We start from the raw sequence: 14237 nt of genomic DNA, 5'->3' as shown, positions 1-14237 counted from the left end.
GCTCCAGTGCAATCTTCAGAGTCTCTTCTGAACAGGACAGCCTTGGAACACTGTGGCATTCCTACTCTCTCTCTGTCCTCGAGCGTCATTATGAGAATGTGTCAGATCATTAACAGTGTTTTTGTTTGGTGGGGTTTTTTTTTTACACACACGTTTGAAGTGGAAACTATAAAGAGCAAATGGTATCCTAAGCCATAATTTAAAAAGAGCCAAATTGTGTTGCCATATGATCTGAGCTGTCACGTAGCTATTTACATCATATTTGTTGAGCATCAGCTCTGTGCTATGCTCTGAGGACATAATTGATGCTATTCTGTGATTTTAATTCCATTTCATGAATTCTAGGTGTAATAGTGGTGTAATAAGTTAAGTACTGGGCTGTTCAGCAAAATACTGGCAGTTCAAACTCACCTTCTGCTCCTTGGGAGGCAGAGGATGCCGTCTTTTCTCATTAAGATCTGTTGCCTAGGGAACCAGATGGAGGGTCATCATGAGTCAGAAACGGCTCAAGGGTAGTGGGCTTGTTTTCTTGAGTACAGATGAGTAATAATGATAACTAACACTGACTGAGCATTACAATGTCCAGTGGACTATGTTGTTGTTGTTATGTGCCGTCGAGTAGCCTGCGACTCATAGCGACCCTATGTACAACAGCCCTAAACTCCTCTCTGTCCTGTGCCAATCGCACTGTCTCTGACACTCCCATCCCAATTATTCCAGTCACTGAATCAATCCACCTCATAGAGGGCCTTCCTCTCCTGCGCCGTCCCTCCACCCTCCCAAGCATGATGTCCCTCTCTAAGGACCGGTCTCTCCTCGCAACATGTCCAAAGTAAGTTAGACGGAGCCTCAGAATCCTTGCCTCCAAGGAGCCACCCAGTTTAACCCTCTCCAGGACAAATCTGTTTGTTTTCCTAGCAGTCCATGGTATTCTCAATACTCTTCTCCAGCACCACAGCTCAAAGGCATCAATTACCATTATTATGTTTAAGCCACAAGTAAATCTTGAGATGGATGGATACTTTACAGGTAAGGAGCCTGACGCTCTTTTGAATGCTACAAAAATAAGTAAGGAGCATCGCAAGAATTGAAACCCCATGGTAGTTGTGGTTTTTCTTCTAGATTACGTGCTGAGATGGGATGAGGACATAGGAAGGCTTTATTGAGCATAAATAAGATGTTTTACTGATACACTTCATGGTTTTGACTTTTTTTTTTTTAGATTTTAATGAAAGTTTATAAAGAACTTGGATTTCCATTCATTCATTGTTGCATATTTTCCTCCTTGTTTCCCTCTCTGCCAGTTTGCTTTTTTCTTTGGAAAACAAGTTCTTTCAGACCACTTTAAGATGCAACTCTTATTCTGGTCTCTTGATTTTGATATATTTTTAAGTGGTGCTTTATAAATCAGAAAGGCTAACTGTAGTTCTCAAAACAACCAATATTTGTTTGGTGAGTCTCAGGAGTGGGAATAGATAAAAATATTGTTCTTTCCCTTAAGGAGCTAGAAATTTATGGGAAGACAGTAGAGAAGCAGATCTGTGATGTTTCTCAGAGGATGCTAAGCACTACGAGGCATATAAAGTAGAGCAAGGGAGAGTGTGGTGGAGGGGATGTTGAGGAAGAAGATCTTCAGAGGTTAAGCTAGTCAACACACCTTCAAATTGTTCAGGGAAAATACATTTCCTGATCCAATGTAGGACTTGACACAATAACGTAAATATTGTGCCCACAAGAATAGGGTAAAGAATTGTAGAAGCGGGGGAAGAAAGCTGAAGTTTCTGGACATTAGGTTTATTCAGTTATTTTTAGCATATGTGCTGCCAAAGCAAGCACTGAACATTAGATTTCATGGTGTGTTGGTAGAGCGACCTGGAATGAAGACCGAGGCTGAGGTTCCCATCAGACCTCAGGGTGTTCTTTGGCTGATCTCTAATCCAAGGAGAGCAATCCTGTATGGTGCTGGAAAAGCCCAGAGTCTAGAGAGGAGACTGGGCAGTAAGCCTGCCCTTTTTATTTTCTCTTCCCAGTCCATTTCCATTCTTGAATTCTCTCCAACAGTTTTGGCATGTCTTCAAGACTCTGAGGGGGGCCCCCAGTGTCTGAGAAATTTAGAATGCTCATTTACAGAAAGATACACACCCCTCTCTGTCTTCTTGGTAAAAAGGTAAAAAAACCTAAACCTGTTGCTATTGAACACATAGGATCACTATGAGTTGCAGGCAATTTGACAGCTTAGAAGAACAAACAACAACAACATTGTTAATGAGTTGATTCTTATCCTCAAAGAGTTGCCAAGACTGTAAATCATTATAGGAAGAGACTGTCCATCTTTTTTTCATAGAGCAATCGGTGCTATCCAACTACTTAGTGTTTGGCTAACATCCCAGGACATAATGCACTACCTCATCAGGGTTGCTCAAAGCAGTTTTCCCCCCAGTAAAGACAAATATACAGCTTCTCATAATGAAAGTTTACAGAATACTATAGAGTCTCCACAAGAAAAAGCCTGAGAACCCAGTTACCAAATGGGAATATGGAAAGAGTTTTCACAGAGGAAGACATTCAGATAGCCAACAGACACATAAAGAAATGCTCAAAATCACTGGCAATAAGAGACATGCAAATCAAAGCCACAATGAGATACCAACTCAACCATGTAGTAGTGGCAAAGTTTAAAAGGACAGCAAGTAATAAATGTTGGAGAGGATATGGTGAGATTATAAAATAGTACAACCACTCTGGAATGCAGTTTAGCATTTCCTCATAAAGCTGAACACAGAAAAAAACCATACGACCCAGTGATTTCATTGCTAGGAGTATATCTTAGGAAAATTGAATGGAGGCAGGAATAGAAATTTGTACACTGATGTTCATGGCACAACAGCAAGAAAATGAAAATAACCCATGTGTTCATAAAAAAAAAAACTGGATTGAAAAATTTTGGTATATTCATGTGGTGAAATACTATACCGCACTCAGAAGCAATGATTTTGAAAAAATGCTGTGTGTCATAAGGGAAAAGGGAGAACATTATGCTGAGTGAACAAACAGTCTCCTAAGGACAAATAGTGCATAAGATTATTATTGTTAAAATAGAAGGATAACAAGTAAGATGTGTACAAAAATCCAGAGTGGAAAGGAGGGGGAGAAATCACAGGGTCACAGAGTGTGGTGGACAGAAGGAGGGAGTGTAAAAGAATTATGAAAGATCCAGGGGAACCTAAAAAGACTGTGCAATAGTGGGCACAGATCAAAGGTGATTAATTTTATAAAACACAATGCATGGAAATGTGAATGAAGGAATGTGTGAAACACAGTGTATATATACAATATATGAATATGATGTATACAAATTTTATATGCAAACCAGTATAAAAACAACAATAAAAAAATAGTAGAGGGGAGACATGAGTCAAAACAGACTTGATGGTAGTGGGTTTGGTGTTTTGGTCTTCTTGGTTGGTTGTAAAAATCAGTGCAAAATTGTTCTGAATGTTTTGACAGCTAAAAGATGTTTCATGAATGTAATGCCTTATTAGAGTAATCATTGTTGATTATTAATGATGGTAATGAGATACATTATGTAGGCATTACTTCTCTGTTTACCCAAGGGAGGCATAATTCTCTACTGAGTCCTTGTAGAACGTATACAAACTTGACATTGTACATATCCTCAAGGACTTTATAACCTAATAACAGTGATAAAACAATTACATGTAACCAAAAGAAATAACTAGATTAAATACATAACAATGCATCATTCACTTGTAAAGAATTTTTTAAAAGAAATAAAACTAATATAACAATGAATTGTTGTTGTTGTTATGTGCCACTGCAACTCATAGTGACCCTATGTACAATAACTCTGAAGCCGACCCTCTCCTGAGCCAGTCTCTCTGACTCCGACACTCCAACCCCCATTGCCCTAGTCACTGCATCAATCCATCTTATCTGGGGTCTTCCTCTCCTGTACGTCCTTCCACCCTTCCCAGCATGATGTCCTTGTCCAAGAGTCTCTCTCTCCTGGCCACATGCTCAAAGTATGTGAGACAGAGTCTCAAAATCCTACCATCCAAGGAGAAACTTGGTTTCACCCTCTTCAAGACAGACCTATTTGTTCTCTTGGCAGTACATGCCATGTTCAAGACTCTTCTCTAGTGTTATATACTTACATAAAACAACAACAACAACAACAAAAACAACCACAAAAACAACTCAAATAACAACCCCAACTATTTGGGCAGAAATAGAGAGAATTGGGGATTACGGAATATGGGCACAGAATGCCTTAATTCTCCTGAATTCCTTTAGATTGTAATTTTTTAAAAAAGAAAGAAATATTCCAGAAAGAGAAAAATACGAAAAGGGGATAAAAATTTGATGCACATATAAGCCTATAATAACTCCCTGGAGTCCAAACCATAGCACAATTTCACACATACCTTTATAAGAATGTCCTTAGAACAGTAAATGATTATCTATTATCTCAATTTTACTTTTAAGCCTACATGTTGTTTCCTCCCTCCCTCATTCCCTCCTGCCAAGAACAAATCCAAAATTCCTTACTGATAAAGGATATTTCTTCAAGATGTCCTCTGCGTGTGAGAGTCACGTCCAAAAACGTGGAGTCTTCATCCACAATGTAATACTCTTTCTCCAGAGAAATCCAAGCCCAGTGTAGATGGAAAGGTTTGTTCACTAGCTTATTTCCTCCTGCAATTGACAGAGAGAAAGAAGTCTGTTGGAAGAATTTGATGGATAAATTACAAGGACTAAGGTTGCCTTTTGTTTCCAAAGCTAAAGGTTTCAACATCCATATTCCTTTTTTGATGGGATGAGGAAAAGTTCTTCAGTTTTTTTTCTAGAGAATGTTATGGTCCCCACCATCTTAAGTCCTGTTTCCTCTGCTTAATATGGAGAGAGCAGGCTTCACTTTATCAAAGAAAGGCCTTATGTGAAAGATGGAACCTGCTGTGGAAGGTAGAAACCTACTGGAAAAGGAAAACTCAAACATTTTCTGCTGCAATGGGTTATAAAATGGGTTAAGTTTTACTCTATCAAAGGTGGAAAATTGTGAGACCTGAAAATACAAGTTTGCCCTGTCCAGTTCTGAAGCTACCAGATTTCACCAAAAAGCTTAGTAGTTTTTAATCAAATGCATAGTTAGCATTTCCTCTCATGCCCCCCTGCCTTCCTATCTCCTTTGTTATTCCTCCCTCTTTTCTTAGCTCCTTTGCTTTTCTCCTGTGCTTTGCATTATTTGCGTAAAGTTCAAGGGTGGAGTCAGTAGTTAACAAATTCCTTTAGGTGCTAATTGAAAGATCAGAGATAAGTCCATCAACTTGTGCACTCCTTGGAAAAACTATCTGCTTCTACAGTTCTCCTCTGACATAACCAAGGATCACCAAAGCTGGAGAGGACTTGATGGTAACTGTTTCATTATTTGTTCTTACATTAGCATTGGCATATCTTGAAGACAAGTGTCCATATTATACTGAATCCCTTGACACTATCAGGAACAAGTATGGTGTTTGATTTCATCTTACTTGGATCCACATTCAAAACCACTGCTATCAGCAGTCAAGAAATCAAAAGATTTATCACACTGAGGAAGACCTCTCCAAAGTATTGAGGAACAATGATGCCAGCTTAGAAACTAAGTACCTTTGATTCGAGCAATGGTGTTTTCAGTCACTTGCTGTGCATCAGAGAGCTGGACAATTGAATAAGCATAACAGAAGAAGGAATGATGCCTTTCTTTTGTGGTGTTGGAGATGAGTACTAAATATTCCATAGATGGTCAAAAGACTGAACACATATGTCTTGGAGAAGGTACAGACAGTACTCTTTAGAGACAAGAATGGTGAAGCTTCATCTCATATGCTTTGGACATGTTTTGAGAGGCCAGTCCTTGGAAAAGAACATAATGCTTGAAAAGGTGTGATGGGGTGCTATTAATAAGTTCAGAGTTATCCAGACATCACTATAGTAATAAAATTGACATCAGTTTTCTTCAGCCTTCATAACTAGTTACTTTGCATTAGAATTTTTTTCCTTTAGTCACATTGTTGTTGTATTGATGTTGATTGCCTTCGAGTTGAGCCCTGCTCATAGTGACCCTATGAACAAAAGGCTTGAAGCCCCTCTACAACTATAAACATTCATGTAAACTACTTTAAACTGCCTTTTTACCAGGAGAGAAAATGAATCTTTTCTAGATTAGCATTTAACTCTTTAAAACGGTTTTTCTTAGTCATATGTAAATAGTGCTGTAAGTGCCTGTTTACCAGGAAGGGAAATGCATCTTTTCTGGTTTAGCATTTACCTTTTAAAAACTGTTGTTCCTCAGTCATAGGTTAACTAATTTTTAAGTTGTCTGTTTACTAATAAACTGGGGTTTTTTTGGTAGAAAATTTGTAACTTTATTAACAAAAGTGTATTGTTAAGTAAATTAGTATCTAACCCAAGTATAAAAACTAATGATCACTCCCAGATGGGTAGGCAGTTTTTGAGGGAAATCTCACTGTCTTTCCAGATCTTCAATAAAGTGCTATGGATATTTGCAGTCCACCTGTCTTATTGGCAATTGACTGTGGAAAGAATCCCTTTGCATTCAGTAACAGGTGGAGGGTCAGTGAAAGAGAGGAAGACCCTCAACTCTTGACACATTGACTTAGCAATGGGACCAAGTATACTGGAAATTATAAGGATGGTACAGGATAGCGCAGGGTTCAGATCTGTTGTTCATAAGGTCATACTTGGTGATACTTAACAATAACAATACCAACATGGTGTTTAAATGCTTTACATGTTTGAAGTGTACTCAAGTAGAGGGTCTTAGATAAGGACAAGGACTCTTTATTTTTTTTCCTGTCCAGGCTGTGTTACCAACTTCTTTCTTTGCTGATTGATAGTCAACTTGGATGCTTTTTGGAGCTATATAATGAGTGCAAGAAAGAATAAGCATCTCCCATTGGAAGATGAAGAAGTAGTACAGTTGTTGTTAGGTGCCGTTGAGTTGAGTACAAGTCATAGTGACTCTATGAACAACCAACCTGCCCTATCCTCATCACCTCTGCTTCATTAGAAACCACAGCTGAAGTCACCATGTCAATTCATCTCATTGAAGTGGGTGGGTTCTTTTTTTCTTTTAGCGACCCTCTGTTTTTTCCAAGTGTACTGTCCCTTTCCAAGACTAGACTTGCTTACATGTCCAAAGTATGAAAGATGAAGCTTTACTATTTTTGCCTCTAAGAGTCATCATGGTTTCACTTTTTACAAGCATATCTGTTTGTTCTTTTGGTTGTACATGGCATGTTCAGTACTTTTCTCCAGCACTATAACTCAAAGGCACCAATTATTCTGTCACCCTTGTTCATTGTTCAGGTCTTTGATTCATAGCAGGTGAGGAGGAAAAGACCATGGCCTGAATCAGGGGCACCTTAGTCTTCAAACTGATAACACAGCTCTTTAGCATTTTGGATAGAGAAACATGGGTAGTTATAGTATTAGATGTAGAGCCCAGATGGGAAGTCACTCAAAAGTGAATATAAACAGTTGCAAACAGCCATTAATAATTGGAATATTGAATGAATGAAGTATAAAGGTAGGAAAAATGGAAGTTGTAAAAAATGAAATAGACTACATGAAGATTGACATTCTAGGCAATAGTGAACTGAGATGAACAAGCATGGGCCACTTTGAATCACACAATCACATGATCTATTATGCTGGGAATGAAAAACTGAGGAAAAATGGTTTTGCTTTTATTGTTAAAAAAGTAATTTCAAGATCTATCCTGAAGTACAATGCTGTGAATAATAGGATAAAATCTATACGCATACTAGGAAGACCTATTAATAACACTGTCATTCACCAACAACTAAAACCAAAGAGGAAATTGAGAGTTTCTACCAATTTTTGCAGTTCAAAATTGACCAAACATAAAATTGAAATACATTAATAATTTTTGGTATTGAAACACAACAGTTGGAAACAGTGAGGAAGAAATAATAGTCAGAAAGTATGGTCTGGTGACAGACATGAGACTAACTTTGAATGATTGGACTGTGCGCACTCAGTAATTTATCCTAGCAAATACTTTTTTGGAAAAAACACAGATGGTGACTGACCTTACACATGGAGTTCACCTGATGGATTTTACAGATTGACTAAATTTGTACAAAGAATCATTGGAGAAGCACACAATATCTAAAGTCAAAACCAGACCTGTTGTCTTTTGTGGAAAATACCTTTAATTACTCATGTGTAAGTTTAAACTAAAGCTAAAGAAAATGAAAACTAGTCCACAGGAACCAAAATATGACCTTGAGTTTATTCCAATTGAATTTAAGAATCATCTTAAGAACAGATTTGAAGCATTGGACTCCAATAATCAAAGACCAGAAGAACTGTGGGAGGACATCAAAGATATCATGAAGAGAGCAAAGGTCACTATAGAGAAGGAGGAGAAAGAGTCAACCAAAATAAATGTCAGAAGAGACTACTAAAAGGGCATTAGAGTGTCAAGAAGCCAAAACAAAGTGAAGAAATGTCCAAATAAGAGCTGAACAGAAGATTTCTAAGAGCAACTCAAGAATATAAAGCAAAATATTATAATGAAATGTACAAACAGCTAGCGTAAAAGAATAAAAAGGACAGATCTTGCTGATCAAGCTGAAAGAACTGAAAAAACAAATTCAAGCCTCAATTCTGAGAGATGCCATGGGTACAATCTTGGTTGTGTTAAGTGCCGTTGAGTTACAGGCGACTCATAGCGACCCTATGAAGGAGAGTCCTCAACGCTTGGGTGTCTCTCATCCTCTCTCCAGGTTCATAGGGTTTCTGGAGGCAAGCTATTACACAAGTGGATGTCACTCCTCCTTCCAAGCTTGTTTTCATTGGGGAGCTCCATCCCACTCTCTGTCCGCATTGGGTAACCAACCATTAACACATTTGACACATCCGTGTCACAGTGTTCAGCCTCACAGCAACCCCAAGTTACCGCTGTACGGTAACTTGTACACCAGAGCTATACGACCTAGAGGAATGTCTGAACAAAAACAATGAAAGACAGGCCTGAGGGCCGCAGATTAAAAGTCACCCACCTTCGGCTTGGTAGCATTGCCTTCTGTCCACTGGACCAGCTGATCTCTCTCTCTAGGTTGTGTGGTAGGGATGTTAAAAAAAGTATTCTTTATTGTTAGACTACTGAGAGGTTCCCAGATTTGCTTCATAAGAGTGTGATCTAGCAAGGTTACTTCTCCAAATGAATATTGTGAAAACGGAGAAAGAAAAACAATACAGAAGGTTTGTGAAATACAGAGCAAAGTTTATCAAGCAAGAGAGACACTCTTAGAAAACAAGAGTGGGTCTAACTTACACAATGAGAATAAACAGATCCCTTTCTGGGACCCTCAATTATACAGGTCTTGGAACTTCCAGGTTCCGCTGAAATACCCACACTTTCTGTAGTGGTAGGATTTTTGGTGCAATCTCAACGGGCTTTGCTGATTGGGTCAATTATTGGCATGCACTAACTGGATCCATTGGCTGCTGCTTTCTTTTATTTTCTGGATTCAGAAAAAAAGAACTTGATGAACTCTTAAAAAGCAAAAATATCACTTTGGTGACCAAGATGTGCCTGATCCAAGCTATGTCCTTTTAAATCACTTCATATCCATGTGAAAACTAAGCAATGAAAAAGGAAGGCCATAGAAGAATTGATACATTGAAATTGTGGCTTTATGGAAAAATACTGAATATATCATGGACTGTGAGAAAAATGAACATATTTGTCTTGGAATAAGTACAACTAAAATGCTTTTTAGAAGCAAGGGTGGCAACAACTTGTTTCAATTACTTTGCACACATTAGTAGTTGTGTCCAGTCCTTGCTTGATAAAATAAATGTTCATCTGTATCAGGCCAAAAGAAAAAAGTAAAGGGTCATTGAAAAAGAGGAAGATTCTCAATGAGGTGGATTGACCAAGTGGTTGTAACAATAAGTTCAAACATAGGAATGATTGAGAATGTCACAGGCGCAGACAATGTTCCATTCTGTTGTATGAATCAGAGCTGACTTTATAACAACTAACAAAGGTAGTATCAACGTAAAGGGATGTGCTGCTTGAAAAAAAATAAAAAGTGTGGAGTATACTCGGGAGGGGGTGGGGGACATGTGGGGTGGCGGGGGGCGGATTGTATACCAATGAAGGAATTTTTCTTTTACTTTTCAAGAGAAGAGCAAATTGGGAACAGGTATAGGGTGGGCGGGGAGAAAAGTGCAACAATGAATTAATTGAAATCCAAAATCTCTGTGAATCTTCCTTGAAATTAATAAAAAAAGAAATAAAATGCAAAATTTAAAAAAAAAAGATAAAAAGAGGGAAAATAAACATACCAGATGCCCTATTATGTAATTAAAAAAATCATATTGGTTTTGTTTTTAGTTTATAAGCTCCTTTATTCTTTTAACACTTTTGTAGTTTGAAATAATAAGGCAGAATAATAGATTTATTTACTCTTTTTTTTTTTTTTAAAAAAACCCCATGGTCTTCACAAGAAAAAGACTGATAATCCAATTAAAAAATGTGCAAAAGACATGGAAAGAATTTTCACAGAGGAGCATATTCAGATGGTAAATAGACACAAGAAGAAATTCTCAAAATCACTGGCAATAAGAGAGATGCAAATCAAAACTGCAATGAAATACCATCTCATTTCAGTAGCAGTGCTAAGTATAACAGGATCGTAATTAATAAATTTTAGAGAGGATGTGGAGAGTTAGGAACTCTTATACATTGTTGGTGGGATTGTAAAATAGTACAACCACTCTGGAAGGCAGTTTGGCACTTCCTCAGAAAGTTGGACAAGGAAATTCCATATAACCAGCTATTCCACTGTTTGAAATATACCTCAAGAAAATGAGAACTGAGGCACAAACAGAGACTTGTACACCAAAGTTTATAGCAGCATTATTCACCACAGCAAGAACAAGGGAACAGCCTGAATGTCCAAACACAATTGAATGAATTGAGACATTATTGTGCAGTCACACAATGGAATACTATACAGCACGCAGGAGCAATGATTTTGTAAATTATTATCTAACTTGGGAGAGACTTTAGAGTATGATATTAAGTGAACTAACTCAGTCCCATAAGGACAAATACTGTATAAAACATTTATTTTAGAAATAGAAAACTAGTAAAACGTGTAAGAAGATAAAAGAGCAGAAGGAACATAGGGGTGTTGATGGGCATGGGGGTTATCATGAGAAGTCATGGTTTGATGGGTAGAGGAGGGGTGGCTTGGAGAAGAAGGGGGGATCTAGTGTGAGGGGCAATGTATATGAATTTTGTTGGTAAACCAATGTAAAAGGGAAAAAAATGAATTGCAAGGGAAAAACACCCAAAAAACATGTCATAAAGTATTTTGTTCTCAGAACGATCTTATAAAGTAGGGCAGATATTACTTTCATTTTATAACTGGAGAAGCAGTTTCGGGTAATGATATGACTTGAGCTTATTCACAAGGATTGGTAGCTGAGCTAGAGGAATCCAGCTCTGCAGATTCTCAGTCTGTGCTATGTCTTTTTGTCCTAATGCCTTTGAGTCATGGATTAGTGCAACTCATATACTCCAAAAGGACTCTGGCTTATTTGTAGTCTAGTGGCTAATATCACAGGCTCTTGAACCAGGGAGAACTAAATTAAAATTCTGCCTCTGCCACTTACCTGTAGTACAATGCTGAGCAAATGACATAACTTTCGTTTTCTTACTCATAAGTGTTGCAACAGCATGCTACATGCTTTGAGATTGTTGTGATAACCAATGAAAACAATACTACAAGGTTCCTGGTCCAAATGAAATACTCAATAAGTGTGCTCGAACTCACCGTCATCGAGCAGGTTTTGACTTAGGGCAATACTCCTTTCCTAGGCTGTAAATTGCAGTGGGAGAAGATTATCCATCTTTCTCCCTTGGAATCACTAGTTGATTCAAACCTAAGCAGGTGCAAAGCCTTGGAAGAGCAGCAAAACTCTTTTTGGGCTGTGGTACCAGAGCTCACTCAGTAAGTGTAGGTGGTGCAGAATGGTGTGCTCTTTATAAGTAACCTAAAGTCTGGCAGTGGGCAGTATAAACCTGTCCAGTGGTACCTGGCAAACTGTTTCTGTAAAAAGTACAGCTAGAAAAGCCCTATAGAGCAGTTCCATTCTGTAACACATCGGGTTGTCACGAGTTGGAATCCACTCAATCATAAGTTGGAATCCACCCAAGAGCAATATTTTTAAAAAAGTTATTTTGGTTAAAAACAAGCACTGATATTTCAGGCTGTATTCTTTCTTTTTAAACTGATATTTTATCCTCTCACAGGCGACATTATTTTTTTTTTATGACTGATTTATTTTTCAGTCTCTTCACCATCTAACATGATGCTGTCTATCGGCCCAGTGGTGAGAATCTTATTTTCTTGATCTGAGCTTTAATCTATATTTAAGGCTGAAGTCTTTGACCTTCTTCTTCTCATGACTGTTCGCATTATGGGGACAGTTGTGGTCAGGACTTTCAACTCCATTTCTAGGATAACACCTTGAGTTTTAAAGTAGTAATTCATCTCATTTCAAATTTTGAAACCTGTCTCCACTTTGTCTGCCCTCCCAGTCAACAGCACTATTTATTGTGTTGTACTTTTAAAACGTTTAGCCCTTGGGTGAGATGTGGAAGCTTCACCCTATCCAAACATGTGCTCATCAGTCAATGCAATCTGATCAATTGGGTCAGGTCAGTGCTTTCTTCGAGCACATGTATACAGTTACTCATCAGATCGATTAACTTCTGAAAAAACAAAACATGATCAAGACTAAAGAAGAAATGTTCTCTTTATCAAAACATTTAGAGGAGGTGCCTTAAAACAGCATGCCAAGAGAAAGAAACAGATCAGAAAATGTTTTCATGAGTCCAAGAAGGTAAAGTTTTACTCTTCTAAAGTTATAGTCATTGTTTTTGTTTGGTGTTAAGTGCTATTGAGTCAGAACCAACACATAGCTAATGCTCTAGTTTTTTTTCAGAGGCTGTAAACTCGCATGGGGGAGATTGCTCATCTTTCTCCCACAGGGCAGGTGGTGAACTGAAACTTCATGCCTTTAGGTTCGCTGCAAAACTCCTTAACCACTAGGCACCAGAGTGCTCTATATTCATTGTTGTTGTTGTGTACCGTTGAGACAAAACTGACCATAGTTGACCCTCCAACAAGGTTTCAGAGGCAATTTAAATGCATAGGAGGAGATTGCCTGTCTTTCTAGGACAGCAGGTGACTTTGAACTGTGTGCCTTCAGGATTGCAGCGCAGCTCCTCACCTCTAGGCTGCCAGAATGCCCTAGTAGTCATTGGAATTGCTAAATAAAACCTATCCCAGAAATCACTAATAAATATCTAAGAAATAATGGATTTGAGCTTTGGCTAAAACATAGTACATGAACTGGCAAAATAACAACAAAAAGACTGATTATAAAAATAAAACCAGTAATGAAATAGTAATAGAACAGAAGAGATGAGGGTAGCAGTAGATAGAATTCTCAACTTCTATATGATTTTTTGCCAATACTTAGTAGGAAGTCACTACTGATTTAACAGTAGATCTTGCATTTTGCTGTGATGCCCGAATAGGTTCCAGCAGTGTTTCCAGATTAGGAGGGACTAGAAAAAAGCATCTCATGATCTATTTCTGAAAACTGGCCACAATCACAATGTTTCAAGCCGGAGGAGTGTGACACCGGACCAGGCGACATTTCATTCTGTTGATGCCTTTTATTTTTTCACCCACAAACCTCTGTCTTTTTGTTTCACTTAAGAAGTAAACAACAACAACAACTTTCATATTATAACATATAGGGACTGGAAACATTTAGTCACGAAAGAAATTTTATTTGCTAATCTATATATAAATAACCAAATGTCCTAATTTAGCTGCTTCTATATTACCTGATTTTCTATATTACCTATGACATTAGTGCCACTATCAGATATTGTATTGTTCTCTTGTTAACTTGTCTATGTTTTCTTTTTCCCCTCCATTCATCCCATTTATTCTTACCTTTACCATTCACTAGTTGAAAGAGGTTGTATAATATATGTAGAAATGATGACATTTTAAAAAATTTCCATTCATTCATTTTTGCAATTTCCTCCCTGCCCACCCCTCCCCTCCCAGTTCACTTTTCTGTTTGAAAAG

The 14237-nt window shown here is 37.9% G+C and overlaps 1 protein-coding gene across 1 annotated transcript in view; it reads right to left on the bottom strand.

Annotated features, from left to right (window-relative positions):
- The window catches only part of FREM3 (FRAS1 related extracellular matrix 3), a 139910-nt gene that overhangs the window by 41867 nt on the left and 83806 nt on the right, over nucleotides 1–14237 (bottom strand). The window contains exon 4 of the mRNA XM_006887043.1: nucleotides 4570–4716. Within this exon, the coding sequence (XP_006887105.1) occupies nucleotides 4570–4716 (147 nt within the window). The remainder of the gene's footprint in view (nucleotides 1–4569; nucleotides 4717–14237) is intronic.

Source organism: Elephantulus edwardii, unplaced genomic scaffold, assembly GCF_000299155.1.
Source record: "Elephantulus edwardii isolate Elephantulus edwardi_28Jun2011 unplaced genomic scaffold, EleEdw1.0 scaffold00053, whole genome shotgun sequence".
Lineage (NCBI taxonomy): Eukaryota > Metazoa > Chordata > Mammalia > Macroscelidea > Macroscelididae > Elephantulus > Elephantulus edwardii.
The sequence above is the reverse complement of the archived record's forward strand: the minus strand, read 5'-3'. Positions and strand labels throughout refer to the sequence as shown.